At 43.9% G+C, this 15,661-nt stretch overlaps 1 protein-coding gene across 12 annotated transcripts in view; it reads right to left on the reverse strand.

The window, feature by feature from the left end:
- TNRC6A (trinucleotide repeat containing adaptor 6A) overlaps positions 1–15,661 on the reverse strand; it is a 172,915-nt gene that overhangs the window by 23,071 nt on the left and 134,183 nt on the right. For 8 of the 12 annotated variants that reach the window (XM_081131129.1, XM_081131130.1, XM_081131132.1 and 5 more), the window contains 3 exons: positions 13,565–13,951; positions 1,841–4,417; positions 493–669 (listed from right to left, as the gene is read on the reverse strand). In XM_081131129.1, coding sequence (XP_080987255.1) covers positions 493–669; positions 1,841–4,417; positions 13,565–13,951 — 3,141 coding nt within the window. The remainder of the gene's footprint in view (positions 1–492; positions 670–1,840; positions 4,418–13,564; positions 13,952–15,661) is intronic. The other 4 variants (XM_081131126.1, XM_081131127.1, XM_081131134.1 and 1 more) reach the window with 2 other exon arrangements.

The following is a 15,661-nucleotide window of genomic DNA, read 5'->3' on the forward strand; positions in this document are numbered from 1 at the left end:
ATATGTAGAAACTGTCCTATCTATACACTTGACCTTTGGAATTTCAAGGGGATGTCCCATATACAAACTATGGGACCGTGACAACGTTCATCTGAACACTGGAAATTCTGCTCATTTTCTGTGTAATGTTTAGAGAATCATCTGGAAGCTGAGCCAGTCTGCCTGTGTATCCCTGTGACAATTACATTTAGTCTCTCATGTTGGACAACCTCAAAGCTGCTTGACTATTTCCAGGTAATCTAATCTGGTAAAATATAACTCAGACTTGGTGAAGTATATGCAAATCATTAATACCTGCAGTTCTAAGGAAAACGAGAAAAGACAGAAAATTCGGAAAGAGTAAACCATGTTGCAAATTTAAAGAGCCAAATAATGAGTATCATCTAGAATGATGATACATGCTACCTTAACATGACAGACATCCAATTAATTATATTCAATGAGAGATCACCACTGCTATAAAAGAGCTACCAGGGATTATCAATAACTTACCAGATTTGCTTAACGCTTGTGGACCAACAGAGCTGGAGCCCCACGTGGATGTGTTGGATGCCACAGCAATGGGTTCCCCCCAGCTGGGACCACTGTCTATGGGTTTACCCCATGCTGAAGTACCATTATCCACAGTTGTGGCTGGAGTAGAAGGCTCCCCCCAGGGCTCACCCCAGCCTTTAGAAAGTGTGGGAAAAGAAGTCATCAGCACATGGTAGGGAAGTACAGTGGAATCAGAGGCAACAAGGAATACTTAGGGAACAACAGGTGAAGCACTTCACATTTATGTATTAAATAGTGACGCTGTGATGGACAAAAAAGATGGCATCTGTTTGATGCAAAGAAGACAAGTAATTTCCCATCCCTGCAACTTAACTGTACTAACTGCCCTCTGGGTGTAGAACAGATGCTTTTGAATAACCTTAATCACGGCAAGTCATCCTGCTTTAAAGATAAATTTAATTCCTGGAAGTCAAGTCTGTCTGAACTAAACCCAGTGAATTAAAGCAGGTGAGCATGCTGGGTACTCGTGTGTGTACAGAATTTTTACCATACGTGCAACCTTTCAACATCACCACCCTGGAAAAATGGATCCTACATTTATAAGTGCTGGACAATGCTTCTTAAAAAGTTTGAAGTAGTATTAAGTTGTCCAAAACAAAGAAAGGCAAAGCCATAAACATGTTTAAAAAAACCAAAACAGCCTTCCCCCATTAGATACATAGCTGTTTCTTCTAAGAATTAAGCTAATTACATTAATACAATAAACTATACTTAATGTCGAGATCATTTGCAGAGACAGAAATCAGTTCCTTGTTATTAGGGGAAAGTGGGAATATACTAGAGAGGTACTGTCAAATGTTTTAGGTGCGCGTGCGCACACACGCTGTATCTAATACACTTGGATTTCAGGCCTACTTAAATAAATCCCCGCTAAGGCCAAATACAGTACCTAGTATTTAGAGTATTGTCATTAACACTTGTTCTATTTCTGAGACTATTTTAGCCTAATAATAAAAGCAAAAAGTGCAGCCTAAGAACTGAGAAAAGTGTACAGCATTCCCACCTGACACCACCTTTCCAGTTCTGCCTTCCGCAGCATTCCAGAGAGAACAGAGTACGTGGGGTTCACACCCGATATCGCTGAAGGCAGAGCTGCTCCCTGATGGTGAACACCTCACCTATAATTTTCTTCCCTATAAGCCTCTCCTGGATTAGAGTAAAAGAGGCCTCTGTGTGCAGTGAACACTCTGTTAAACACATCTTATCATAAAGTAAACTGAAACAAGGCTCACAGTCCTGTGAAGTGTTTGTAAGACCCATCAGACGCCACAAAGTAACAACTCACCGGAGCTCCGGCCTGCCTCTGGGGTAGAGATGGCACTTGCAGAAGGCAGCAGCTGGTGCACCTGTGCTTGCTGGTCTGAGCGGCTGCCGCCACTTGGGACATTTTTGTTCCACATGTTCACATTCTTGTAGTTGTATTTGCTGGGATCTCCCCAAGCTGAGGTTCCATCATCAATTTCCATTTTGCGCCGTATGGACTCTGGGGACGGTTCCTCCCAGCCTGTGGGTTCTTCTTCTTTTGTCGGGGCTGGAATAGGTCCTCCCAGCCAGCCTGTACCAGAGGGTTTGCCTGGAGCTGGAGGGACTCCCCAAGACTCAACATCTGGTTGCTTGTTCCAGTCTGGAGAGCTGACTGGCTTTGCCGAATCTCCCCAACCCATCGACTGACTAGACTTCGGAGGATCTCCCCATCCCTGGGAAGAGTTAGGTTTAGAAGATTCATCCCATCCTGATGAATTATTTGGATTTATATTATTTCCCCAAGTAAAAGAACTAGTTTTACCAAGTTCATTCCAGCCAGAAACGGACCTGTCACTGTCACTACCTCCTGAGCTAGATTTCTTATTAGCCTCACCCCAATGGTTACTCCTTGACGTGTCTCCCCAGTTATCACTGGCAGAAACAGACCACCCTTGGTTTGACTTTTGTCCATCACCCCAGCCCTGTTTGTTCTTTTGCGAATCATTCCATGTGGACTTCTCTTCTTTGCAATTCCCCCACTGATTGCTCTTGACCATTCCTGTAGCAGCAGAATCATCTTCCCACCCCCCCTGGCAGTTTGAGCCTTTGGAATCTCCCCACCTCAGAGCAGGCTTGGGATCTCCCCACCCCGATACAGATGAGGTATCATTACTGTTAGGGCTAGTCTTGTCTATGCATGCCCCTGAGTTAAATGTCTGTGTTGCAGAGCTCCCCCAGGCCTCTGTCCCATTGTCAGTCTTTCTTTCCCCTCTAGGTGATGCCTCGGTATCCCAGGCAGTATTCTGCTTAATAGGAGTCTGTCCCCAACCAGAGTTGGACAGGACACGCGGATCTAAGTCAGTTCTGTTAACAATGCTTTGGAGTAACGTGTGCTGATCAATTTTCCTCCTGTCTCTACTCTGAGTTTCCCCAGTGGCCTTTTCCTCGAGGCGTCCAGTGCTCTCTGCACTGCCTTCACTGCCCACGGTACCTCCTGTTGTGGCCCACACGCTGTTTTGCTCATTCGTCTGAGCTGGGGCAGAACCCTGGTCATCTTCCTCAGTAGAATTCCATCCGTTTGTAAACTTCTTACCACTGCCATTTGCACTGTCACTGGAATGCTGATTGCCAGGCAGCTTGCTCCACTCCACACTGGGAACATCAGTGCCAGTGTTTTGTGCAGGAGCTCCCCATCCTCTTCGATTTCCTCCCGAGTTTGCACCGTTTCCACTTCCCCAGGATGCACTCTGGGAACTTGTGGCCCCAGAATCCCACACGCCTCCTCCTTTATTTGTGTTCACCGGGAAGTTTGTGCCCACAGGCCCATTCATGCCAGGCTGCATTAGAGTTGCGTTCACAGTGTCACCATCAGCTTGGCCGTCGGGGCTCGCACATGTGTCTTCAGAGTAGTTAGAGCCATAGGCACCCCAGGTAGTACCATAAGAGCCTGCGCTTTTTGACTCTCCATTGCTAAGGTGAGGAAGGGAAGTGCCATTCATAACCGATGGAGCCTGTATCTGAGGATGATTCATTGTGCTCACACGCCAGGCCCCCGTGTTACTAGGCAGTTCGTTATTCTGTACTGAACCGGAGTTTGGTAAACTAGAGGTCATAAAGTTAGTAGTGTTATTTGGTCCAGTCATTTCAGTGGTGATATTCTGAGGTTGACCACTGAATGAAATCTTCTGTGTACCACTCACTTCGGATTCACAAGTTTCCTGAAGGCTTCCCCAGGTACCATGGGTAGACCCACCCACTTTAGAGTTAATACTCTGATTGTTAGGCATCTGGCCTATGGTACTGCACTGAATATTGATGCCAGGACTACTGCTGCCTACAGGCCCTTTTAGGGCAAGTCCGCTGTTCTCTAATACTGGCCAGGCACCGTGGCTGCTAGCTGAAGTCAAAGTGCTTGGATTTACCCCTCCATTTGATGAAGGGCTTACAGTGCCCCAAGCATTCATTCTATTGCTGCTACTTTCTGACTTGCTCTCAGGAGCATCCACAGAGACCTGACATGTGCTTATTACGGCTCCATGGGAGAAGCCCCAGGGCCCAGTACTACTTCCACGGCCCACACTATTGCTACTGCCACCAACCACAAACTTGTTTTGGGAACCAAGTCCAGTGCTGTTTCGAAGGCAATCTTTTTCACCACCTGTGCTCCCTGAAGCCATGATAGTGATGCTTCTTTCTGGTTCAGAACTGGAGGTGGAATCAGCATCCACACATTCTGAAGCCAACTCTGGATCACTGCCAGGGACCAAGGGCCATGCTGCTTTCTCAGGGGGGTTGCTTACAACAGCATCTTTACAGTTTGTGCTAGAGTCGCTCGAAGAACACACAGGTCCCCGCTGCGAATTTTCATAATGAGATGCAGAAGTGTTGTGGTTTGTATCTAGAATAAAAGAGAAGTACATTTTTATTAAGTGTTTAAAAAATAGATGGCTATGTGATAAATGTGGCTGCTCTACACCAACAAGATATAGCACCTCACAGTATGGTTGCAAGGGCACTGGTTACATCCAGACACTTTCCACATACACTAATCAGTGCCACACAGGCAGGGAGTTCTGCACTCTGCTTACCCATGTTGTCCTAAGAGCCTAGAGCAGTGACTGGAACATAAGAGCTCCTCAATCAATACCTGCTAAGTGAATGAACTGCTAACTTATCAGCAAGTAGAAGAATTTCAGAGCCAGGCAGGATGAGGTGGTAATAATGTGTTAGCACGTATGAAGCAACCAGGCTTAGAGGCCTGGCAGGGGGAGAAGAGGCTGAGATGTAGATGGGTGAAGACAATGAACAGGCAAAACTAAATGTATTAGAAACACAGGGATGGGCAAAGTAGGGCTATAGTTGTAATACAAATACAATAATAATTAATATTATAAACATTATTATTAATTATTGTATTTGTACAGTGGTACCTTGGTTTTTGAATGTGACCCGTTCCGGAAGACCGTTTGAGTTATGAAACGTTAAAAAACTGAGGGATCCACAGCCAACAGCTAGGCCTCAGGATCTTGCCCCCAGTGGCAGCCGTGTGGTATATGTGACTTCCGAGGCTTGTTTGAAAACCGAAGCATTTATTTCCGGGTTTACCGTGTTCGTAAACCGAAATATTCGTCAATGGAGAAGTTAGAAAACCGAGGCACCACTGTATTCTAACTGTAAACCTACTTCTGCTCACTCCTGTATATCGGGAATCCTTTTCCAGCCTTTCTTCCTTGGACCAGCTTTATTTCTAAAATCCTCACCAGAGGACATGCTTAGAGAGAGGAAGGGGTGGGGGACAGTAAAAGAGAGAGAGAGAAACATCGACTGACGGCCCTGACCAGGACTCGAACTGCAGACTTTTGATGCACAGGATGATGCTGAACCAGCCAAGCCCCCCGCCAGGCTACAGCAGCTTTTCCACACACATCTGGGTCGTGTGGCCCCTTCATAGAATTACAAAGTCTCTGCCATGACATTCCCACTCATGAGCATTCACACTCAGCCTGATGCGGCACATAAGGATATTTTTAGCTTTTCTCTTCTTCATAAAAATGTCTTAATTTACCTGCCTAGCCCTGCTTACTGAACGACTACAAAAAAACTGGTATCGGGCATTGGTGGTATAGTGGTGAGCATAGCTGCCTTCCAAAAAAACTGATATGCTGACGACCACAGGATGCCTATGATTAAAAATCAACTGCTGATTTTGAAGACTGTTAATGACCAGCCATATAATCCAATAGTCTTGGAGCTACTGCTGCATATTACCATCTAGTCATTTTCCAGCAGGCAGGGCAGGCAGTTCTAGGGCTCCCGATTTGGTTTAAGGGAAAGTCCTCACAGGCATTAGGCTACGGCCTGCATTTAGACTGTCCTTAGGGGGTTGCATTACTACTCTTTAGAGTAGTCATCAGCATATGCAATGCTTTGCACTCAAGTCATGCCCCAGGCCTAATGCGCCCACCACTAGGTTGTAGGCCTAGAAAACAAATGTAACTCTTGTAGAGGAAGGCGGACACGAAAATCAGGTCCATCTCACATCATTCTCTCTCAAAGCACAATTGTTAAGCATCAAAAGGTGATGGAACTATAAAGAGTAGCAGAAAAAAGGGCTGCTAGAGAGACACTGGAAATGTATATATAATTCAACAAATATATGTATTTTAAAGTTCTATAAGGGACCTTCACTCCCTGTTTAAGAGTCTTTTTTAAGCTGACAAAGTCTGTCATCTTCCCAAACCCACAAGGAAATAAAGGGTATCAAAAGCCCGTCAGAAGTATTGGATATAGACAAACCAACACGCCAGCACCTGCACTGCCACACCACTCAGCACTATGCCCCCGTGCTTCACATGCACATGGTCACCGAGTCCACGAAGCAACCCTGGGCACTGGTACCCCTACCACAAGGACCTCCTCCCAAAGGGAGAAATGATCCCGCTCACTGGCTAATTTTCCTCATCTCAGTAAATTTCCTAAAACCTAAGGTTTAGCCTTGATTCCTTCGTGTGTACAGCAAATGCAAACATTATCAAGTCCCAAATCCATCCACTTTTCTCCAGATCTAAAACAAAGAAGCCACCATCACCATCTCCTTATGGGCTAGAGCAGAAGTATTTCTGTTGCCATCATTTGCTCTGTACTGTGTGTGTGTTGCCACCTCCATACGGCGGGAATTAGAATGTTAGACAAAAGTAGCCAAGTTGAAAATAAAGGGAAGGACCTGGGATCTAACAATGAAATGTCAGAAGCATTCCCATAACAGGGGAAAGATGGAATATTTGTCATCAGCACTACTACTCAACCTTGTGCTGGAAATACTAACCTATCGATATGACTCCAAAATGAGGTAAAGATAGAAAAGAAACAGAAAAAGTTAACATTTAAAAAGCAATAGTTTTCTATACTCCAGGAATAATCAACAGGAAAGCAGGACGGGAAGAAGAGCCTCATTTTAACAGCCACAAAAAACCATAAGGCAACCTGGAATAAGCTACAAACACCCTTGAAGTCCTATGTGACTACATTTATTGCAGGCCATACTGAAGACAACTTGATTGAGTATGAGTATGCACACTTCCTCAACAGGAAGCTGTGACGATGTCTGAAGTTTAATTCAATTATAAGGAATTGCTAACAGGAGTCTGTAACTTGATTAAAGTGATTTAAAAATTCATATAAACAAGCGAAAATTTTCAAAAAATCTCAGAAAGAAGAGTGTGAAGGGGGGGGGGCACACTCTTGAGCCGTGAAACAGCCGAGCTACCTGAGGGGCTGGATACCAGGCCCTTCGGCTGAACAGAACAGGAGTCCAGGAATAGACCCCTGCACGTGTCAGAGGTCAGCCCTTTAAATCACAGGGGAAAAGGAATACACAGTACTTATATTTAAAAAAAAAGTCTTTATTGATTTCAGAGAGAGGAAGGGAGTGAGAGAAACATCAATGATGAGAGAGTCATCGATCGGTTGCCTCCTGCACACGCCCTGCTGGGGATCGAGCCCACAACCCGGGCATGTGCCCCGACCAGGAATCGAACTGAGATCTCCTGGATCCTAGGTCGATGTTCAACCGCTGAGCCATGCCTGGCTGGGCCACGGTACTTTTAAAAGATTTTTAAAAATGAGACAATTTTCCAAATAAAGCCAAGTGTTAAAAATGAAAACATGAAGTTATTACTGAATGAGAATTTTCTACACATAAAAGCAAAGAAAGAAACCATTAAAAGGAGATACAGACTTCACTACTTATTAAAAAAGTGAAGCTTTCCAATGTCCACACACATCAAAAGAAAGAACCAGCAAAATACACATTTTAAAAACTAACTCTCTCAGAGACCTTGAGCTGTGAGGGAGGATTTCTCTCAGAACCAGGCCCCCACATTGTTTGGAGGTGGTGGTGGTCTAAATTTGTCTTCTGCTATACATTCTTATGTATTTTAAGAAAATAAGGAGAGATGCCAACAGTAATTATTCGATAAAATTCCATTTTTAATCTGGAACTTAACTTGACACTTCCAAAAAAACTAAATTAAAAGGCTATTTCAAAAATTGCATTTACCAAGGTGGATCCACAAGGACCTTTTAGTTATGAAAATGTTGTAGCTCAGACAGAAAACTCTAAGAGACACAGGCGTGTATGTGTGCGTGCGTGTGCGAGTGTGTAGAGATGTTAGTCTAATTGAAGCTGTAAAAAGAGTAAGACTCCTCAGCAATCACAACTAGAATGTTTCACAGCCAGGCTCCTTCATAACTGGAAGCAGACAAATAACCTAGTTCCCTTCCAGGAAAGGAAGCCAAAACCCATCACTACAAATGAGAATAAATGTACAGAAACATCAGTAAGTAGATGACCATAAAGCTTTCACAGGAAATAATGAGAAACAATACGACTATAGGTCCCTGTGCAGGTGGGAGCAAAGGGGACAGTGGAGTTTTGCTGTCACAAAATATAAGTTTTTATGCACTGCACTACTGAGGCAACTAAACTTTGGATGACTACACGTCACTGAAAAACAGGAGAAGCCCAGCATCCTACTCTCACACACAATCACCTTAAAGAGAGGAAGCGGCTCCAGCACCACCTGATGAAGAATACAACAGTGCGCCACACAGCACCTGCTCAGGAAGGCCAAAGAGCGCCTGTGGGGCCGAACAAAGAGTGGCCATATGACAAGTAATTTATTCAGGACCCATTTAGATCCAGGCAAATTCATGTATTTTTCTTATCACATTTTAGCATGTTTAGTTAAGTAAATGCGTGCTTTCTGCCTTAGAGACTTTCAGTCTCTTGGAAAGGAAAGACCTTCAGAAATAGTACTTGGAGTTTAATAGTATTTCCAGAAAGTATGAAATGGTGTCACTGGAAATTGAGAGAATCTTAGGCACACAATTTCAAATATCACTTAAGTGAGAAAATACAAAATGTTTCTTCCAGTTATTCTGGCCTCTAGTCCAGTGGTTGGCGAACTTCTGTAAAAGTCCCATTAGTAAATGTTTTAGGTTTTGCCAGCCAGATGATCTCTGTGGCAACTACTCCAATGGATACTCTGCCACTGTAGCTTGAATGCAGGCACAGACAACATGCAAAGGAATGGGAGTGGTGACCATCAGGCTACAAGCCAGCCTCTGTTCTAGATTAAAGACAACAATGGCAGAACCACAACCAACTACAACACATGGGTCATGACTGGGTTCTGGGTTAAGAGCCGTGGTGAGTGAGCTGGGAGACAGCTGTAAGACATTCTGGGGCTGGGACTCTAGACCAGATGGCGAGTGCCTCAGCCAGGCCAATGGTGGCAGCAGTGCAGACGAAAGAGGAAAGCTCAGAGACATTTTGGAGTTAAATTCAGCAGGGCATGGTAAACCGTGACCTGCAAAAAACTAAGAAGAAAGAGGGGAGTTGAGCATGATTTTAAGAGTTCTAGATGGGGACTGCATGAACGGGGGTTGCCAACCTTTTGAGCGAAAGAATCCAGGAGTAGAAACTGGCACGTGGCAAGAGAATAAGTTCAATTTTTGACACGCTGAGTGTGAGGGGCTCAAAATCAGCTGAAGATACGAACCTAAAAATGGGGAGTGATTTGAAATAAAGCCATGGGAGGGAATAAAATCTGAGCACCAGTCAAAGAAAAATGAAAAAATGAAAGAGCTTTAAGGAGAAAGTGATCAACAAAAAACACGTAGATACCTATTAAGATAAAAATAGAAAAGTCTGATTTTTACCCCATTTAAAAGTAAACCTAAGCCTGTCCCTGACATTCACAAGATCAGTGACCTTGGTAAGAGCTATGTTAGTCAAGTAAGCAGGAGTCAGATTACAGAGGACTGAAGTAATGGTTTAGAGATTGCAAGTCTGGGCTGCTCCTTCAAGAACCCTGAGAAAAGTGGAGGAAAGAAGTTCTGTAATAGTCTCAAGAGAATGGGAGTTTAAAGGAATTTATTTTAAAGGATGACAGAGACTTGAGTGTATGTTCACAGACCAAGAGGAAGGTGCCAAGTAGAGGTTGAGGAGGGGAAGTTCCAGGACAGCGAGGACACCACACCGAAAAGACTGAGGAGCACAGGTGGATGGATAGTGTTCTAATCGTTAAACATCCCTGGGAATTTTAATGTTAACATTTCTGTTCATATAGCCCCAAGTCTTAGTGTTTCACCATTCTAGCTCAAATGTCCCTGTGCTCCTTTTAGAAAAAGTTCAAAAGCAGGAAAGGGTACGAAGAGTACTATAAAGATACCCACATGCTGCTCACCTTAAGAAAGATGCTACTCATTACAGTATCAAACTCTTGTGTAACCCTGATTACATGCCTTTCCTTTCCCACTGGGTAACCGAGTGGTAACCTCTCAAAATGCTATATATTTTAAGCAAAAGCTTATTAAAGGAGACAAAACAGCTCCTGCTGCAGTGAGAAGGGTCCCGAACAGGTAGCCTCAAAATGCTGTATTTTAATTCATCCCTAGGCAATACATAATGTTGTTTTGCATGCTTTATATTTTCTATAAATGATACCATACTATAAACAAACAAAAAGACATTCTTGGGACAGCCAGTGGAAATGTGAGTGCCCCCGTTTGCTCAGGGTAATCATAGTACCATGGTTGCGTAGGACACTGTCCTTAATCTTAGGAAATTACCTGTGAAGTATTTAAGGTGAAGAGAAATGAATGTTTGAGCACACATGTGCACATGCATGTCTACATGATAGGGGGAGAGGATGCCTGTGAAATCAGGATGGGTAAGTACTAACCACTGGGGGATTCGGGTGGAGGGTGTGGAGGGCTCGCTGTTCTATCTGTTCAATGTCTGTATTTATCATGTAAGCACGATGATAAAATGTGGGTTTGGCCCATAAAGACAATACTGCTGCCAGCCCTGTTAAGCATTTGTTGCCCCAAATTTAGTGTCATTTGGGCAGTAGCAGGGCCTGATGCCTTAGGGCTCAAAAGAACCGACTGCAAGAGGTCTCAGAGCATCAACTGAAAGCGTCCTTGTGTCTGAGCTCAGCCTGCAGAGCTGTCTGGTTTGACCAGCATAGGGCTCTACAAAGCCTAACCTAAGCATGTAAAGGATCTTAGGCAGGAACAGAAATCAGTCTTCACCCCTGGCCCCTCACTCCCTTTCACCTTCTATTTCACTTACCTGCCAGCTTGCAAAGGCATTTTAGTTTGCGACCTCTGATTTATAAAGTACCCAATCTCCTGTAGGTACTATCCCTACTCCGAGACTGCACAGAATAAATGAGAAATGCATTATATGAGGAAAAGGGAGACACATCCAGCATTCCTCATTGTTACCACAAAGACTTTAAGTGCATTTCTATGTATGTATTCTATGTATTAATTTAAATGTCAATTCTACTCCATTAACTATTTCTATTTAGGAAACAAAAGGCCAAATGTAAATACAAATATACAAAAATGAAAACAGATCATTGCCCACGATGCTGAACTGCACGCAGCTCACGAGAAGGCCGTTTCTGGGCTACTGCGCGTGCTGTGGATGCTGTCCACGGCACCGCTCCTCACGACCACCCGGCAACCTCTGACCGTGGAATGAATGCGCCTCATCTATAAATGATGACTAAATGCACTAATACAGTCAGTGGGCCACAGTAAGCACCTCAAGGGTTAGTCGCTATATTGTTATAGTAACCCATCAGGAGCCAGGACAGAGCTAACTGTCTATGAAATCTTCCGATTCAGACACCCAGTGGGCTGTAGGCTATTCTGTGGCTAAAGTTTCCACTATCCTTCCTAGTAGCACCACAAAGAAATGTTAATGTAAACACGTGACATATATGGGTAGGTGGGAATTCACAGATGTTTAAAAAGAGACAAAAGCACACATCTGGTTCTTCTGCAGACTGCTTTCCTTCAGCACCTGCGCTCCAGGTGTGTGCGGACTTAACTCCTGGCTGCAGTCAGGCTGCTGCACCCTCCTGACTTCCACCGCACCCTCCACATTAACACTGTTCACCCTTGTAAAGTCCTTTTGTAACAGGTGGGATGTTTTGCCTTCTCAGACTTTTTTGAAGACGTCTTCCTATGCCCACATCTTAGGCCTTCTTGTCATCTGAATGTATATCTGTAACACTTTTGGATTTTTTGACCCATATCCAGTTGTTTCCATTTCAAACTCAGTTTTGTTCTTTCATTTCCCAAATTGAAAAAGCATATTCAACATATATCATTTTCTAAATTTACCAACCACTTCCCTGTTTAATTACCACACCACCATTGCTTAGCCTGTAGTAGGTACTCAAGCATTTGTTATATAATAACCTCCCCTAAGATTTTAACTGCATTTTTTATTATGCTGAAGACTCAATACATTGGCTTCCAATCTGACTTCCCAGATGAACTTCAAACCAAATATCGAATAGTGGGCATGAGAGGGGTGAGTCTAAAGCAGACTCTTCTTCCTGAAGAGTGGAGGTCTCTGCACTTTCAGGGGAGGTAATCCACCCAGTGCCAGAGTGTTTGGCACTAAACTATTTGCTTTAACATGTCACATAATTCAATCCTCAAAGCAACCTGATAGGTTGGATACTCCTGTCCACACTTTACAGACTGTGAGAGAGGCTCGGGTGAGCTGAGGGATCTGGCCAAGCTAACCTGGCAGTAAGCTTTTGGAGGGGAGAGCATTAACTCAGGATGGGGTTCAGAGTAGCTCCTACTCTAGAGAGAGCACAGCAGCAGTAATGAGTAACTCTCCCGGGACGGTTAGAAAGGGCTGCTCGGGTGAGACGCAGACACACGAGCACGCAGTGGAGCTGGGATTTAAAAACCAGGTCCATGTGGCTCAAGACCATCCATTTCCAGTACCCGTGTTTTCATGGGTGGGAACCTTGAATCTCCTCAATTCTCTAGCTGGCTTCTGATAAAAGATTCAAAATACTTTGGTGAAAGAAGGGAAACCAACCGACCCTCAGAACCTCTCAGAACATGTCAAAACACACTGCGCTTCGAGGAAGCTGTAGTCACGCACCAGATGTACTTTCTGCCTCACAATCACTGCTGCACTGAGAAAAGGCACTGAGGTAACAGCGGAATGCATGTTCTGTTTGAATATAATTTCCACGAGTGTAGTCTTTTTAATGGTAAATGGTTAACTGACTGGTCTGGACAAGTTATTTCATGGCCTGGTACCTCAGTTTCCTCTAATGAAAAGTGGAGACAAGAGCAGTTTACACCTCACAAGGTTGCTGAGGATTAAATGCAATAATATGTACAACTGCTTAGCACGTAGCTTGAGGGGAGTGTTCAATTCTAGCTATAGTCTTATGATCAATTTAAGCTATAAGGTGCTTATTAAAATAGGTAGAACCTGGAGGGTGAGTAGATTAATCGTCATTTTTAAAGTAGGATGGGTAGTGACCTACAGGCAACATTTCCAGACTCCCTATACATAACTCCCTGTACAGATTCTTATTTTGCAACCCAGATACTAATGAATACAGACACATCACCCCAAAGCCGTGAATTATAAACCTGCTACACCGCTACTGACGGCAGCTGAAGTCTCGTAAGAAATGCCTTCTCTCACCTGACTGGTCTCTGCTGCTCTGCACCTCTCCGTTATTTTGTGGCTGTTGGTTTGACACAGCACTGCTTTCTGACTGGCTGTTTAACACTTTAACAGCAGATCCCAGGTTTGCTGCTATGACAGGAAAATGTTGACCCCTCTTTAGAAGCTGTTTATGCTCCTGGTGGCGAAATCGTGGTGGTACTTCACGAGGATACCGAGGCAAGGCCTGTGGTGGCTGCGGCTGCTGTGGCTGCTGCTGTGGCTGCTGCTGTGGCGGCTGTGGCTGCTGCTGACTGTTGGCTGTGGCTCGCTTGGCATTATTATTAGTGCTGGTTGCTGTGGAAGTGCCGTTATTAGAGTTGGCAGGCTGAGGCTGGCTTACACTGGGCTTTATCTGTTCTGGCACTGATCCCGACAAAAGAAAAGGGGTGGAAAAGATTAGCCAGTAAAGTGTACCTCCATGGTTAGCCATCTAAGTAAAAAGTCACTAAGAAAAACAATCCTAAAGGAACAAAAGTTTAAAGTGTGGGGACATCCTCACTCATGGGCTCCAGTTTTCCTAGGAGAAATCGCTGCCAGTAGTCAATCTGCCTTCTGCTAACTCCCTACCCAGCGAGGTCATGGAGACCACCGGCATTCCCGGGCCCAATGACAGCTCATGCTCACCATCCCCATCCCTTATCGTTCCCTGATCGGAGGTCAAACCCTCATTATACAACTGTGGAACTCATGATAACAACAGGGGCAAACCGAGTTTTGGTAACCCTAAAAGAACCCTCAGCTCCCTGGTAACTTTACTTAACCTGCATCACGTTAATGTGTTTGATTTCCACTTTCCATCTTTGAAAGACAACACAAGGACAGGGGCAGAAAACAATCTATCCGTTTCCTTACAAAAAGGCAAAGTTAACAATGTTTCTGTTGTTAAAATGTAAAGTCTGAATCAAATAAACTGAGAACAGGAAGTAAATACAAAGATAACAGGATTAAATCTATGAGACTAATCAAAATTGAGAAATAAATCTCAGAAATTGCCACTTGGGTGCTCTATGAACAACTGGAAACTACAGAGAGTGAATTTTTCAACTCCTAGAAGAGATTAAGTAAGTAAACAAACTGTGAGAAATGCCTTAAACCAGTTAAGATATACCCAATCTCCAAAACTACAGAGAGGCAGCATGGTATCTGAACTCCAGCCCAGGTGGCCTTCCCTAAGCTCTGGGTCTTTGGGTGAGGTGCAGGAATCTGACTGAGCCCGTGGCTCCTCTGTGAAACAGGGATAACTGTGCAGAGCTGTCCTTACTTACATATGTGGCGATTCACAGAGCTTATATCAACAGGCTATAAACACGAGGCTGCAACAACAGTGGCACACTATCACCTTCAACTTCTGTAGCAGTTCAATGTTTCTGTGAGATTCTGAAGCATCTTCATAAACACCACTGTCACATAAAGTGAAACCTCTCCATGTGATGGTGAGGACACTAGAGAAAACTGCTCAAAGGTTAAAAGCTCCAGGCCTGAAATTAAACAGCCTGCAACTCACTAGCTGGGCTATCCCGGTCTTTCCCTTGTCTATACAGAACAGTCCTGCTCTAGTATGCAGCATAATGTAAACACTCAGTAAACAGAAGCTATTACTGTGGTGAAGTAAAACAAGTGTTTACCAAATGCCTACAATGTGTAGGATGCTGTGATAAAGTGCTGGTCATTTGTGTTGTTTCCAGTAGTCACCCAAATTCTCTTACACACCCTCAGCCCTGCAGCCTCCTCTCATTTAAGTCTAGCTCCACCTAGTGCTTCCTTTCTCTGAACAACTAATGAATTTAGATTACATTACTAATACTTTTTAACATAGGATTTTGGCCTCTTATTTTTTAAATTATGACTCTGGTTTTTCTAAAGTAATACAAGCAAATTGTCATTCTGGAAGAATGACAAAATTTACAGGCATTCCATCTATTGCTCGGAATCCTTTCCATTCTTTTGAAAGGCAAATGAAAGTCTCTTAATAATCATTTGGGCCAAGTACATTCTAGATCTAATTTCTTTATGTATGAAAACTTTGTCTCCCAGACAATTTAATGCTCCCAGAATGCAGCAATAATGTACATT

Source organism: Miniopterus schreibersii, assembly GCF_964146895.1.
Source record: "Miniopterus schreibersii genome assembly, chromosome: 3".
Classification (NCBI taxonomy): domain Eukaryota; kingdom Metazoa; phylum Chordata; class Mammalia; order Chiroptera; family Miniopteridae; genus Miniopterus; species Miniopterus schreibersii.